We start from the raw sequence: 15,350 nt of genomic DNA, 5'->3' as shown, positions 1-15,350 counted from the left end.
GTTTTTTACTACAGTAACAAATGATTTTTTTCTCCTCTTTCTTTCCCAGTTTGGAATTCTAACTAAATTAACATTCTCTTAGCTTTAATTGCACATTGCCAATAGAAAAAAACTGAAAGAAGGCCGGGCGCTGTGGCTCACGCCTATGATCCCAGCACTTTGGGAGGCTGAGGCGGGTGGATCACCTGAAGTCAGGAGTTTGAGACCAGCCTGGCCAACATGACAAAACCTCATCTCTACTAAAAATACAAAAATTAGCTGGGCATAGTGGTGGGCACCTGTGATCCCAGCTACTCAAGAGACTGAGGCAGGAGAATCGCTTGAACCTGGGAGGCAGAGGTTGCAGTGAGCCTAGATTGTGCCATTGCACTCCAGCCTGGCAACAGAGTGAGGCTCCATCCCCCCCCAAAAAAAAGAAAGAAAGAAAGAAAGAAAAGAAAAAGAAAAAACTGAAAGAAATATCTTGACATTCTTAGTTTTTTACTTACATGCCATATATTATTGACTCAATTGTCTATATGGCTTCTGTCTTCTTGAATCCTTCCTCTTCCTTATCTGAAGGCTTGTGCCTAGTCTCAGACACTAGGACCAACTCTTATCCTTGAGAGCAGGGTGAGGTGAATGGTGAGAGTGAAATTTAGGTGGTTAGAGTTAGGTCTTCACCTAAGTGGCTCAACATCAAATCAAATCTCACATTGATGTTTTCCACAGTTCAAGTAACTCACTTTCAACCTTCCTTGTACCATGATTCAGGTAACAAAATTTCTGTCTTGATCATTTTCCTATAAACAATTCTTCATTCTCACAAGTCTCTCATTCCAGATGCTAAAAGCTTGTTTCTGCACTACAACCTCATTATCAGTTGGTACACTGACCTACCTCCACCTAAGTCCTGTTTCAATCTCTAGTGTCCTTTGCTTCTAAATTTCTCACTGCCGTGCTCCTCCCCAATATAGCTGCCTCTGGTTGTATGAATTGCAAACCACTTGCCTCGACTTTCAGCTACTGTCTGACCCATGCATCCTTCTGTGTACCATGTTTTGCCTAACAACATCCTGCCATCACCCCCCGTTAGGTTTACCCTGGCCTTTAACCTGTCCTGTCGCTGCTAACCCTTTTGTATTTAGCTGTTATGAGATGTGACAAAAATGAAAGGCAACCTTACCTTGCATACAACAAAAGCAAGAGCTTAGGAAGAAAAGATTTTGACAATAACTTCCATGACCACTATGATCTGTACAGACAGGCTTAAAAAGTCTTAATGGGATGATGGAGTGTGCTACTAATATGGCCAGTTATCAAAAAACCTTGCGTGAGTTTGACACTCATGTGTCAGTCCATCTGCTGAATTGAATGCAAACAAATGAAGAGATATATGATGACTGTCAGAATTAATATAACTACATAGGAAAGAAGTTTTAAAAATTTAAAAATATGATTACTTATAAAAGTGAGGACAGTTCTTTATTTGTGATAAACTCAGTAATGAAGATCATTTAATGCTGAGATGGGTTTTATATTCTAGCACAGAGGTTTGCAAACTTCTCTAAAGGGCCAAATAGTATCTATTTTAGTCTTTGTTGCACCCACCACTGTGGCTTGAAAAAAGCCATAGACAGAGAATAAATGAATGGGTGTGACTGTTTTCCAATAAAACTTTATTTATAAACACAAAAATGAGAATTTTATATAAATTTCACAGGACAAAATATTCCTCTTTTGATGTATTTTCAACCACTTTAAAAATGTAAAAAATCATCCCTAGCTTAAGGGTCATACAAAACTAAGTGGCAGGCTAGATTTGGCCCACCAGTTGTAATTTGCCAACTTCTGTTCTAGCTTAATGCATATTTTCCTAAGGTTCTAATTGACTGGAAATGTGTATGTATGTTAGGGGCCAGCTGCTGGCAAACAAAACTGGCCATAGCTACTGAGCATGCTCAGTGTCACTTAGAAATCCCCAGAAGTTTCAGAATATACATCACTTCTGTAAGATTTCAGTAGATACCACAAGCAAAGGAGCAAGCAGAAAGGGAGTTTTCCGAGAGTTTTAATGAGATGGGGGGCGGGAAGAGTGGAGAGCAAAAAAATGGTTTTTGCATATCCAAAAATATACTCAGCCTTGACTTAAAAAATGCTCTTGGCTGGGCGTGGTGGCCCAGGTCTATAATCCAAGCACTTTGGGAGGTTAAGGCAGGTGGATCACTTGAGGCCAGGAGGTTGAGACCAGCCTGGCAAACATGGCAAGACCTATCTCTACTAAAACTACAGAAATTAGCCAGGTATGGTGGCGTACACTTGTAATCCCAGCTAAATCGGGCTGCTGAGGCACCAATCTGGGAGGTGGAGGCTGCAGTGAGCCGAGATCGTCCCACTGCACTCCAGCCTGGGTGACAAAGAGAGACTGCCTCAAACAAACAAACAAACAAAAAGCTTTTTACATTTTTTAAAATATGCAGAATTGTCCTTGACTGTTGAACAGTTTAAATCCTCCATTATGGATGTGAAGAAATTTAAGACTCTTAGTTTTTATCAAATAACCAAATGGAAATAGGAAGTAGCCAGTAGATTATCTCTACAGCTAAACAAAACAAACAAAAAAGACACTTGCAAAAGACAAGGAATTCCTGAAAAATGAAGTAAGGTCCTAGAGAAGTTATTTCCATCATCCAACACCAGCTGAATTCCCAAATGGTTAAACTTTGACTATAAGTGCTACCCCCCTCGAAGTAAAAACTACCTAACACATGGGAGTAGTAAAAATGAAACATTGCTCTCATTTACTTAATAGTCGCCTCCTTGTAAATAAATATGAGTACATCAGATCTCCAGTTATGGGGCTGGAAGATTTTTATCATAAGGACAAGTAAGATGGAGGGGAAAAAGGGAGAATGTCTAGAGGCATAGCAAATAACTATTTTCTGTAACACGGAAGACTTTTATCCTATTTATTTACAAGGGATACCCTCAATTACAAGTTGTCTATTAGGTTCTGAGACCTTATGTGAAATCAGACCTCCAAAAAAGCCGGGGGTGGGGGGACGGAAAAACAGATCCAAGTGTTTGTATTTGATATTTGGCATTCTCCAGTGTCCCTCCCACTTATCACTTTCTTTTCTGATCCCTTTCAGATTCTTTCCATACTTTTTCCATATTCATTTTATGTTGATCCTCTTGTCCCTCCTCCCTCATTTCCGTGGTTTCTTCTCCCTCCTCGTCTCACTAAAACTCTTGGAAATCTCCCTTTCTGCTTGCTCTTCTGTTTGCAGTAGCTACTGAAATCTTACCGAAGCGATGTATGTTCTGAAACTTCTGCGGGTTTCTAAGTGACACTGAACATGCTCAGTAGCTAGAGCCGGTTTTGTTCGCTTGGAAATCTCCCTTTCTGCTTGCTCTTTCTTCTGTTTGCCGTAGGTACTGAAATCTTACCGAAGTGATGTATATTCTGAAACTTCTGGGGGGTTTCTAGGTGACACTGAGCATGCTCAGTAGCTAGAGCGGTTTTGTTCGCCAGCAGATGGCCTGATTCGACCTCTCCAAAAATAGACATTTAACTCTCTGAACTCCTGTTTAAGGAAGGATGTAATTCGTTTTGCTGTCTCCTCATTTTCAAGGTTCAAAGGGAAGCTGCTAAGATTCCAAGGTCCCACCGCCCTCACAGCCAATGAGGGGCCTGGGAGGGAGGAGCTTGGTGCAGCTGGAGCTTCTGAGAGAATCATTCCCGGTAGATGCAGCGGAGTCTGAGCTCTGCTGCATCTGGCACAGCAGAACAAAATTAAAAACAAAACAGTGGAAGAGAAACGCTGCAGACTATGGGACGCTGTAGGACTTTCTGAAACATTTGCTGGGGATTTCTGTGAAGCATGATCTTTTAAAACGAATTCTTTTGGAAGCCGGTTTGGGTAACTGGGAAAATGACACATATGCTAAATGCAGCAGCTGATCGAGTGAAATGGACCAGATCGAGTGCAGCTAAGAGGGCTGCCTGCCTGGTAGCTGCGGCATATGCTCTGAAAACCCTCTATCCCATCATTGGCAAGCGTTTAAAGCAATCTGGCCACGGGAAGAAAAAAGAAGCAGCTTACCCTGCTGCAGAGAACACAGAAATACTGCATTGCACCGAGACCGTTTGTAAAATACCTTCGCCTGGAGTGAACGCAGATTTCTTCAAACAGCTACTAGAACTTCGGAAAATTTTGTTTCCAAAACTTGTGACCACTGAAACAGGGTGGCTCTGCCTGCACTCAGTGGCTCTAATCTCAAGAACCTTTCTGTCTATCTATGTGGCTGGTCTGGATGGAAAAATCGTGAAAAGCATTGTGGAAAAGAAGCCTCGGACTTTCATCATCAAATTAATAAAGTGGCTTATGATTGCCATCCCTGCTACCTTCGTCAACAGTGCAATAAGGTACCTGGAATGCAAATTGGCTTTGGCCTTCAGAACTCGCCTAGTAGACTATGCCTATGAAACCTATTTTACAAATCAGACTTACTATAAAGTGATCAATATGGATGGGAGGCTGGCAAACCCTGACCAATCTCTTACAGAGGATATTATGATGTTCTCCCAATCTGTGGCTCACTTGTATTCTAATCTGACCAAACCTATCTTAGATGTAATCCTGACCTCCTATACACTCATTCAAACTGCTACATCCAGAGGAGCAAGCCCAATTGGGCCCACCCTATTAGCAGGACTTGTGGTATATGCCACTGCTAAAGTGTTGAAAGCCTGTTCTCCCAAATTTGGCAAACTGGTGGCAGAGGAAGCTCATAGAAAAGGCTATTTGCGGTATGTGCACTCCAGAATTATAGCCAATGTAGAAGAAATTGCCTTTTACAGAGGACATAAGGTAAGATAGAAATTAAGGTGATGGGTGAAATGTGAGACTGTTCAAGCTGCCACTGCAGTGCCAGATACCATCTGTTGTCCTGTCGGTGGACCCACTTCTTTAGTGTCTTAGATTCCTCTGACATCTAAACCTGAATTAAAATATATGCTTCATTACCTCTTTTAACCGTAACCAGTTAAAGAATTATAGGGTGCAAACTTTTCTAAAGTTTCATGAGAATAAAATTTGCAACACTCTGAAAAAGGCTACTTAGCCTCAGTTACTCAAATATGGTCAGAATTATTTCTAACGCATTTTCTTAAAACTTAAATCCTAACTTGGTAGGTGGCCCCAAAACACCTACCAGAAGAAAATATATATTTGGAAACTAAGACTAAATATGTTTCCATTGAAATGGAAAATTTAGAATGATATTCTTTGCTGTTCCTTTGTTGTCAAAGGGGGAGAGGGGATAAGGATTTCTTATAGAAGACATTTTTAACAATTTTGCATGTCTGATCAATATGGAGCATCCCCATTCCCAAGAAGCATAGGAGAGTGTCTCACAAAATGGCATTTCTACTACTCTTAGTTCATGTTCAGCACTATATTTTGACAAAATGAAAAGAGGAAGTGAAATGAAATTTTGTCCAGCTTTGAAAAAAAAAGTTGAGATTAGAGAAGAAATGAGAAGTACAAAAGGAGTTTCAGAATGTTTTCAATTATTAAAGATTTTCAACATTAAGCAGATCCCTAAAACAATTAGCCCAATTATACATACTCATAGTGCATGAAGGTAACTTCAGAATATGAAATAAGACAGAAATTTTAAAGGCAATGCAATGTTAATTTAAATGACTTGGTGAATAAAATAAAGTATTCTACTCTTGAAGATGGCATGTCAATCACCAAGCAGAATTACTTAATTTTTAAAGCATCAGTAATTATCAGTGTCTTTTTAAATAGCAGTAGCAACCTGAAAAAGAATATTTAAAGTAAATTTAGGACTCCTGCTCCCACTTGAAAATTACCTCATATACTGTATTATATCATATTGATTTGTGATTCTTCTTGAACTATTGAATTCAGTGATATAAATTATAGTGTGCTTAGACTTCTTGCATAAAAGACAAAATCCAACAAAGTGAGTCAGTTCAAAAGTAGAGTCTATACATATATATGTCATGTGTCCATTTTCAGGTATTTTTGGTGTGATCAACAAAGACAAAGCTCTAACAATTGTTTATTCATATCTTACATAATATAATTTAATTTTAACATCTCATACATAAAATTTAAATATCATAAGTATAAATTACTTATATGTATGTTATACCCAACATTATGTCCACTGAGTAGCATAAACTTTTAAAAATAATACACATGTGACCAAAACTAAATAATAACTAATACTGGTATTAATCTGCATTTATTGGTTGTTAAGACACATAGATAATGCCATACTAAAAAAAAAAAAAAAAGAAGAATATGTATATGTCTTTAAGGAAAGTCCTCAACTCTTTTTCCTCTTTATAGGTAGAAATGAAACAACTTCAGAAAAGTTACAAAGCTTTAGCGGATCAGATGAACCTCATTTTATCCAAACGTTTGTGGTACATCATGATAGAACAATTCCTGATGAAGTATGTTTGGAGCAGCAGTGGACTAATTATGGTGGCTATACCTATTATCACTGCTACTGGCTTTGCAGATGGTGGTAATGACATTTATGCTTAATCTCAAATATATGTTTAACATTATTTCTTTTGAAGGTGCCATTGCTAGATTTATGTGAGCTAAACTGTGTACATAGTCATTATTCTAGTTAATAATGGTCCGAAACAATGGCAGACTTTACAGCATCCAATAATAAGAACAACAGTATGAAAAAGGAGACAGTGGCTCAAAGACGTTTCCAGTTCTGAGCTATTTCAGAGATCTCTGATGCAGTGTTTCTGGGAGTTGACCTTGAGCAATTTTAATGATATTGCCTAATATAGGATGATTCTCTAGTTCACACTTAACCTCAGAACAAGTCATTACCCACAGAAAGAGTATAACACAAGCTTTCCTCATGTGTTATAAACGTTAGTTCTACACATCCCATACATTTAGTCTATAAATATTCTATAACTGAATTTGCCCTGTTTTGTGATTTGAAAAGTCAGTTGACTACAATGGACAAGCAGGAATATTGCTTCAGGGAATGCTTAAATGCCATGGAACAAGGGCTCCTCTACTTGTGAATAACATAGATAACCTCTTACGCAGTATGATTTGGTGGTTTTGTAGGAATGGTGGTTGTCAAGCTGCAGCTGGCTAATTCTATCCTATAACTGTCTCAACAGTTTTTTAATAACAGTTTTCATTCTTTGGAATAACAAAGAAAGATAAGGGCAAGGAAGAAAAAACAATGTTAAAATGTTGTATCATCCTTGGATGGGAGTTTGGATCTTAATCTGTTGGAACAGAGAAGAATTAACTGAAGAAGTATTTTCTACTCTTTTCCTAAAATAAGACATCCCTCCTTAAAAATCACAGGGCTAAAATTGGCCATGGTGTTTAAGAAGCTAGACAAAAGCATAGGCTTTGTAGTGAAAGAGAGTTTTGTTCAACTTTTGGTTCCCCCTCTTCCTACTTGTATCCTCTTAGTCTGTTTAATTAGAGTTGATTAAACTCTCTATACCTTAGTTCCCCATTTGTAAAATGAGAACCAGAAAGGCTACTTCAGAGAATTGTTGTGAGGATTTAACTGAATAATGTTTATGAAGTACAGAACATGTTATACTTGATATATGGTGACAATTATTACCTAGAAAATAAAAGGTGACAATTATTACCTAGAAAACTAAGAATATTGTTACAGAATCTATACTGTTTTATAGTTATTTTGTGTAGAATTAAGGATTAATAGCTATTTGTTTGAAGTGATCTAATAAAAACAATAATTACGATACGCCTAAATGTTTTGAAAAAGTGCTTCAATGTTTTAACTAATGCTTACAAAAACACTTGTCAAAGTTGAGTTATCTTTAACATAAATATGTTCATTTTAGTAAGTTAGCATTTGTCAGCCTTTCTCTGTGACAAGTGCTATACATATATCAATTATACTTCACAACTGAACTGTGTAATAGACAGTACATGTAGACCACTGAGAAAATTGAATTTTATATGGTTTTATGTTTCAAAATTTACTAAAAATAATTTAATTTTAAAAAGTTTATATTGAAAAAGGTATTGTTAGTAATAATATTTTAGACATAATCCTTTCATAATGAAATAAAATTACTTTTTCAAAAGAGTATTAGAGAGAAAGACACTTTAAAATCTATGGTTTTAACATTAGTTTTACCAAAAAAAGCCAAAACTATCAGATATTCACTTAAAAAGTCATTTCTTAAAATAACAATACTCATTTAAAAAATTTAATATATAATGTATATTAGAGAAAACTCTATAGACAAGCTTATGATGTAGTTTTGTTAGTCAGTGCTTGGACACACTGGTGTTGTTAGAAAACCCAGGAGTATTCAGCATAGAACAACAAAAATACAGCTATTAAGTGGTGACAAATTAACCCCACAGAGACCAGTAAAAAGTAAACAATGTATACAAAGACTCTAACAAGCTTATTTAACAAGATGTAATAATATATTTAAAAATAAATCCTACAAATCCTGAAAATACCATGTTAAATTAAAGAAACATTAAAATTTTAGATTGAAATATAATAACCTCATTGAGGCAAGTGAAACAAAGTATTTTTTAAAGCTTCTTTCAAAAGAAAATTTTTATATAGAGAAAAGTAAGAATTTCATAGACAGAAAAATGAATTCATATGACAGAATACTGAGAATGTTCTTCAAAATCTGTAATATTAAGGATTACTATCTGTGCTTGTAATGTTTGCAGATATATGTATGTATTTACTAAATATATTCATCATACAAAGACTTAGCACATAAAAATACCAAGTGACTTTACTCAGCCAAAAGAATTTTTTAAAGATAATAGTATATCTTTAAGGTTTTAGTTCTTGAAATTACATGCTATGTATTCTAATCTAATCTTCAGTAATTTAGTTGTCCCTTACGTTAGAGGTAAAGTGCATGATGCTATATATTTTAAGGCAAAAAAAAAAAAAAAGATGGAAAAATAGGTGAGTCAGGAAGAAATGGCAAGGGGAAAATGTGAAGTAGAGGGGGAAAAAAGAGAATAGAACAAAGAAAAAAGAAGGTTGCTCTTCAAATGTTGGCTCTACTATTTAATAGTTATCCTTTCTGGGAAAGTTACATACACTTTATGTACATCAGTTTTCTATCTTAAGTATAGAGATAATTATACACATCTTTCAAAATTTTTATGAAATTACATATAACATACTTAATGTGCTTTGAAACAGTCCTTGGCTAAATAAGAACCTAGGCAGAAGCAACTGTTAATATTTATCATATTCTTACCCTGTGGCTCCTGAGTCAGATTTCCTGGATCTTACGCTGGCTTTTTTGCTTTCTAGACTGTGACCCTGGGCAAATCATGTAATCTTTTGTCCTTCAATTTCCACATTTCCGAAATAAGAGAAATGATAGCAGGGTTGTTACAAGCATTAAATAAGATCAGATATGTAAAACTTAGAACAAGGCCTGGCTCACATATATTCAATAGATGTTTGCTAATATGATCATTGCTGTAGTTTAAAGGAGCAAGTTTGAAAGTGATTAGGAATTCAGAAGTGAAAATGGAGATAGGAAGAACCTGCATAATTTTTGTTGGAAGGGAAAGGAAAAATAATTCTACAGCAGATTTGCTGTACTATCCACCTAAAACTTTACGTGAAATCTTATGGTAAGGACAAGATTATATTTGTATTCGAATTCTCATAATAAAATTACATATAGGCCGGGCACGGTGGCTCAAGCCTATAATCCCAGCACTTTGGGAGGCCGAGACGGGCGGATCACGAGGTCAGGAGATCGAGACCATCCTGGCTAACACGGTGAAACCCCGTCTCTACTAAAAAATACAAAAAACTAGCCGGGCGTGATGGTGGGCGCCTGTAGTCCCACCTACTCGGGAGGCTGAGGCAGGAGAATGGCCTAAACCCGGGAGGCGGAGCTTGCAGTGAGCTGAGATCCGGCCACTGCACTCCAGCCCGGGGGATAGAGCAAAAAAAAAAAAAAAAATTACATATAGAACATGGCATTTTCACATCAAAAGAGGAGCTTAAAGACCATCTGGTCTAGAGCCCCAGCTTTCCCTAAAGTCACACAGGTAGTTAGCGGAAGCCCTAAGGATGGAGGGCATTCTATAACTCCAGATGCACTGCTTTTTTCTACTGCATCATACTGCCACCATATTAGCTACATTGGAACTTACTCTGTATGGAACGTGGGTAAGCTTGAGGCAGATTAATCATGGGACCAAATGGTTAGCAAAGAGGCATTGAAATAGTTAGTTATGTAGAATTTCTATTATATTATTTTTAAAGACTACCACCCCTTTATTTACTTAGTATTAAGAGAAGGACTGAAATTATGTGAAGAAAATAGTTACCTGAGGTCTACAACCTCAATTCTTTAACATTAGTAGGCTGCCTTTCTTCTCTTGATATCAAAAGCTGTTCTGGGCAAGGAGGCCAGTGAAAGCTATGAGGTTCCTCTGTCAATATCTTATCACAGACACCTAACAAGCAGGAAAAAAGAACATCTAAGCTACTAGCGCTGCCAGTAATGTCCACATGTATGTGATCTGTGAGTGTGAAGTAGAATATCAGGAGTAACTGAAAGACACTGCATGCACTTCAGTAGCATTGGTGAATGCTTTTATTCCTAAAATGTACCGCCAATAAGATTATATCCATAGCTTCAGCTTCTGCTGCATTATTGTCTCATATTCCAATGCCAAATCATTGAAATATTATTTTATATTGTGGGCCAATTTGGATATAATTGTACTCTTTTTGACCAATGAACATAGCACTATTATCAATACATATCAAAGGCGTACTTTAAAACTCTAATTAGGTATGCATATAAGTGACTATAATTGTTTAAAGTACAGCATATATGCCAATATGGGCATAATCATTAGTGTACCAGTTAATGAGTTGTCACAAAGTATACTGACCTTCTCACTATCAAGTAGTATTTGCTAGTTTGAAAATTACATAAATAGTATTATGTAATACATACTCTTTTATGACTAGCTTCTTTCACCCAGTATTATGCTTATGAGCTTCATCAGTGTTACTGAGTATAACCATAGTATATTTATTCTCATTGCTATATAGCATCCCATTGTATGACTATACCATTTTATTTAACCATTCTGTTGTTAGCAGACATTAGATTGTATCCAGTTTGGTGTGTATTAGTAATAGTGCTGCTAAGAGCGTTTTTGTCCATATCTTTTGGTGTATATATACATATCTGTGGGTACTTACCTAGAAGTAGAACTGCTAGATTACAGCCTATGCATAGGTTCAGCTTTAGCAGATTTTGTAAAACAGTTTTCCAAAAATAGTTCTTTCAATTTACATTCCCAACAGCAATGTGTAAGGGTTCTAGTTCCTCCACATCATCTTTGTCTGGCTTTTTCGTTTTAGACATTCTCATGAGTGTATAGTGGTACTTCACTGTGGTCTTAGTTTGCATTTCTCTAATGACTAATGAGGTTGAGCACTTTTATTTATTCATTGGACATTTGAATAGCCTTTGTTATGCATGCCTGTAAGTCTTTTGCTCATTTTTACATTGGTTTATCAGTTTTTTCTTATTGATTTGTAAAAGTTTTTATGTATTATGTAATGAGTCATTTGTTGGATATATAATATACATGCACACACCACACACACACACACACACACACACATTTAATCTCAAATATATTTTCCCACTCTACATCTTGCCTTTTTACTCTCTTAATGGTGTCTAATAGAAATTCATACTTTTAATATAGCTTAATCTATCAATAATTTTCTTTATGGTTAGTGGTTTTATGTCCTATTTAAGAAATATTTGCCTAACTCAACATAATAAAGACATTCCTTATTGTATCTTCTAGAAATTTCCTTGGTTTTTCATTTCATATTCAGATCTTCAATCATTTAGAATGGATGTTTATGTATGGTGGAGGATAGGCACAGGTTGTAAATTTTATCAAGATTTTTCAAGATGACAAAGAGAAAGATAATGAAGAGAAATAAACTCAGATGATAAGTTTGAAAAAAGTAGAAGAATAAACTTACTTTTTATTTTTAAAAAATAATATATCTTATTTCTTTAGATAGGTTTTAGGTTCACAAAAATTGATCAGAAGGTACAGTGGTCCTAAATACCCTCTCGAGATCCCCATAGTTTCCCCTATGCCTTATATCTTGTATTAGTGTGGAGCTTTCATTACAACTGATGAACCAATATTTATTTCTTATTAACCAAAGTTCATAATTTACATTAGACTTCACTCTTTGTGATGTACAGTTCCAAGGTTTATGATAAATCTATAAGGCATACCTTAAGTTTAAAATTCTTTCCCATCTTTTCTGTGAAATAACAAGACATGTGACCAATTTTCAATATGCACTTGTTACTATCAGAGCTCAAAAGTAGCAGTAAAATGAACAGGTATTGTGTTAAATATGAAATCCTTAAACGAGGAACTTTTGACAAAATAGCTAAAAAATATTTAGTGAAGACAAAAAGAATGTATTGACCTAGAATAAAAACTGCTTAGTATTTTAGCTCATGGATTTATATCTCTGACATTAAGGAATCTGGCCCTGTCTTAGAGGTCAGGCAGTTGGTTGTTGGGTACATGACAAAATACTACTGGCAATGCTCTCACAGTACCTGCCAAAGAAGTAGTAGAATAAAAAGCCACATAAAATCTGGAGGAAGTTTTTGTTATTTTATTGCTAAAAACATGAAGAAGACCCAATAGGCATTAATCTGACAAAGCAAGACAGAAATTATCATGCCATATGAAACGCCAGTCCATCTGTGCAAATGTCTTTTCCTCTTAACAGAGGCTGTCGATGAAAACTACTATTGAAATCCCTTTTAACCCAAATTCATAAAATTCCATAATTATTTTAGATTGTCAGCTGGATTTTCTATGAGCCGAAACTATTCTTAGCATTTTAACTGATTTAGCAATTTACTATTTTGGTACTCTTTTTGTGGCTATCTAAATTTTATCACACATTTACATGTCTTTAAGAATATCTATAGTCTGTTCCCAGTCTATTTATGTAATCACATCTTTCGCTTCTCCTTTATACCAATGCTCATGAGGCTTTTTGTTTTCCTTCTTTAGGCAAACTAACTTCAAGGGGACTAACAGTAGTTCTCTAGAGCAGTCATTATCAGTAGGGCTAGGAGAGGACACATTGGACTATGGTAAAACATCTCCATGAACTCATGGTGCTTCTGATAGTCCATGAAATCAGTGCTTGACATCAACTCATACTGTAAACTTAACCAATTTGTCATTCAATTAGCATTACTTGACATGTCCCTTCTCTGTGCTATTGCCTATGCGGTACTTTTAATCTATTAAAATTGTATGCCATCTTCAAGATCTCAAAATCTACTCCTCCATGAAGCATTTTCTGTCTCTTGCAGCAAGTAATAATTTTTGCCCTCTCCAAACACCTTGCATTAACTCATCCAGACTTCGCGACATAATTGTTTAGGAATTTGACATCTGTCTTCTACCAAGCTATAAGCCCCCTGGGGAAAATAAAATCTGAAAATCACATTTCTTCCTGTTGTGTCCCACAGTATCTTGCCTAATTTCTTGCACATCTAGGTGTCCAGTAAATACTTGCTGGGTGAATTTTACCTTATATTGTGCAGGTATCCCTTTCAAAATAAGTTGAGCTGTCTATGTGCAAAAAAAGTAAAAATATCTGATAATTACAACAAGGCATAAAATATATATTTGCACTGAAATCCTTTGAGATAAATTAGAGTGAACTAAATATCAAAATGGGCATGGGGCTATCTATATCACTGCTACTTTCTTCCTTAATTTATAATATCTAGTTTGGAAATTTGAAGATAATCTATAGAAGGACCAGCTAGAGAATCAAACTGATAAAAAGATTAAAGTAACAACCTGGAGAATGTAATTTTGAATACTAAAACAAAAATTGAGTGGATATGCAATAATAGCAACGACAACTAGAAAAAATAATAACTGTTGATATTTAGAGCACTTACTGTGGGCCATGTATTAGACTAGCACTTTATTTGGTTTTCACCAACAACCCTTAGAACCCTAAGAGATAGAGCTGTTCGAGATAGTTATGTACCTCATTTTACAGGTGAGAAAATAGGTGTGGAGAAGTGTCTTGCCTAGTTACCTTACTACTTGCCCATGAGGAATAAAACCTAGATTCAGACCTAGTCTGATTCCTAGCTCTTAACCATAATTCTCTATTGACAGTAATTTAGGATGCTCATCCATCCATCCATCCATCCATCCATCCATCCATCCATCCATCTACTCATCCATCCATTCAATACACATTAAGGAGTTAGACACTATGCTGAATACTAGGAATAAAGAATAAAACACACAGTCTCGACCTTCAAAGAAATTATAGTCCACTGAAAGAGACAAGGATTCTTAGGAAAACCTTTAGTAAAGTGTTAACTCTTAAAGAAGGAGAAAAAGTTAAGCAAGAAAGGAAGGAAAATATATTAAAGTCCTAAGAAATCACATATACAAATGCCAGAGGATTAACAGAGTATGTCATGTATGGGGTGCTGCTGGAGCATAGGGTGAAGGATGGTTGAGAAAGGTAGAGACTATATTATGAGAATCAGCTAATTTACATTTCTATTAAAGAAACCACACCACAAATGTTTGCTTATTAGTTAGGAGTATTAATATTTAATTACCAGATCAATACTATTTTATTGCCCAGTAGGCATTTTATTTTATTTTATTTTGAGGTAGTGTCTCTCTCTGTCACCCAGGTTGGAGTGTAGTGGTGTGATCTCTGCTCACTGCGACCTTTGCCTCCCAGGTTCAAGCAATTCTCGTGCCTCAGCCTCCCAAAGAGCTGAGATTACAGGGATCTGCCATCATGCCCGGCTAATTTTTGTTTTTTTCGGTAGAGATAGGGTTTCATCGTGTTGAACAGGCTTGTCTCAAACTCCTGGCCTCAAGTGATCTGCCTGCCTCGGACTCCCAGAATGCCAGGACTACAGGCATGAGCCACCACGCCAGGCTGCCAAGTAGTACTTTATTGCACCTTCCGCAGGGCACGGAGTCCAATATGAAAAGGGTTGAAAGAATGCTAAATGAAAATAGTCTTAGTTCCTTTTGATTTATTTGTACCAACTCTCATTTTGGAAAAGTAATAAAACAAGAGGAACTTTAAACAAAATCTGATACAAACACTGTTATTTCTCTTCTCTCCTCTCCTCTCTGCTCCTCTCTCTTCCTTTCCCTTTCCCTTTCCCTTTCCCTTCCCTTCCCTTCCCTTCCCTTCCCTTCCCTTCCTTT

General features: G+C 36.2%; 1 protein-coding gene across 1 annotated transcript in view; it reads left to right on the top strand.

Annotated features, from left to right (window-relative positions):
• Positions 1-3,487: 3,487 nt before the first annotated feature.
• ABCD2 (ATP-binding cassette, sub-family D (ALD), member 2) overlaps positions 3,488-15,350 on the top strand; it is a 63,121-nt gene continuing 51,258 nt past the window's right edge. The window contains exons 1-2 of the mRNA XM_011927552.1: positions 3,488-4,853; positions 6,369-6,549. Of these exons, the coding sequence (XP_011782942.1) occupies positions 3,915-4,853; positions 6,369-6,549 (1,120 nt within the window). The 5' untranslated portion in view covers positions 3,488-3,914. The remainder of the gene's footprint in view (positions 4,854-6,368; positions 6,550-15,350) is intronic.

The sequence above is a fragment of the Colobus angolensis genome, unplaced genomic scaffold (genome assembly GCF_000951035.1).
Source record: "Colobus angolensis palliatus isolate OR3802 unplaced genomic scaffold, Cang.pa_1.0 Scaffold726, whole genome shotgun sequence".
NCBI classification, from domain to species: domain Eukaryota; kingdom Metazoa; phylum Chordata; class Mammalia; order Primates; family Cercopithecidae; genus Colobus; species Colobus angolensis.
Note: the sequence above shows the minus strand (reverse complement) of the source record. Positions and strands in the feature narration are given on the sequence as shown.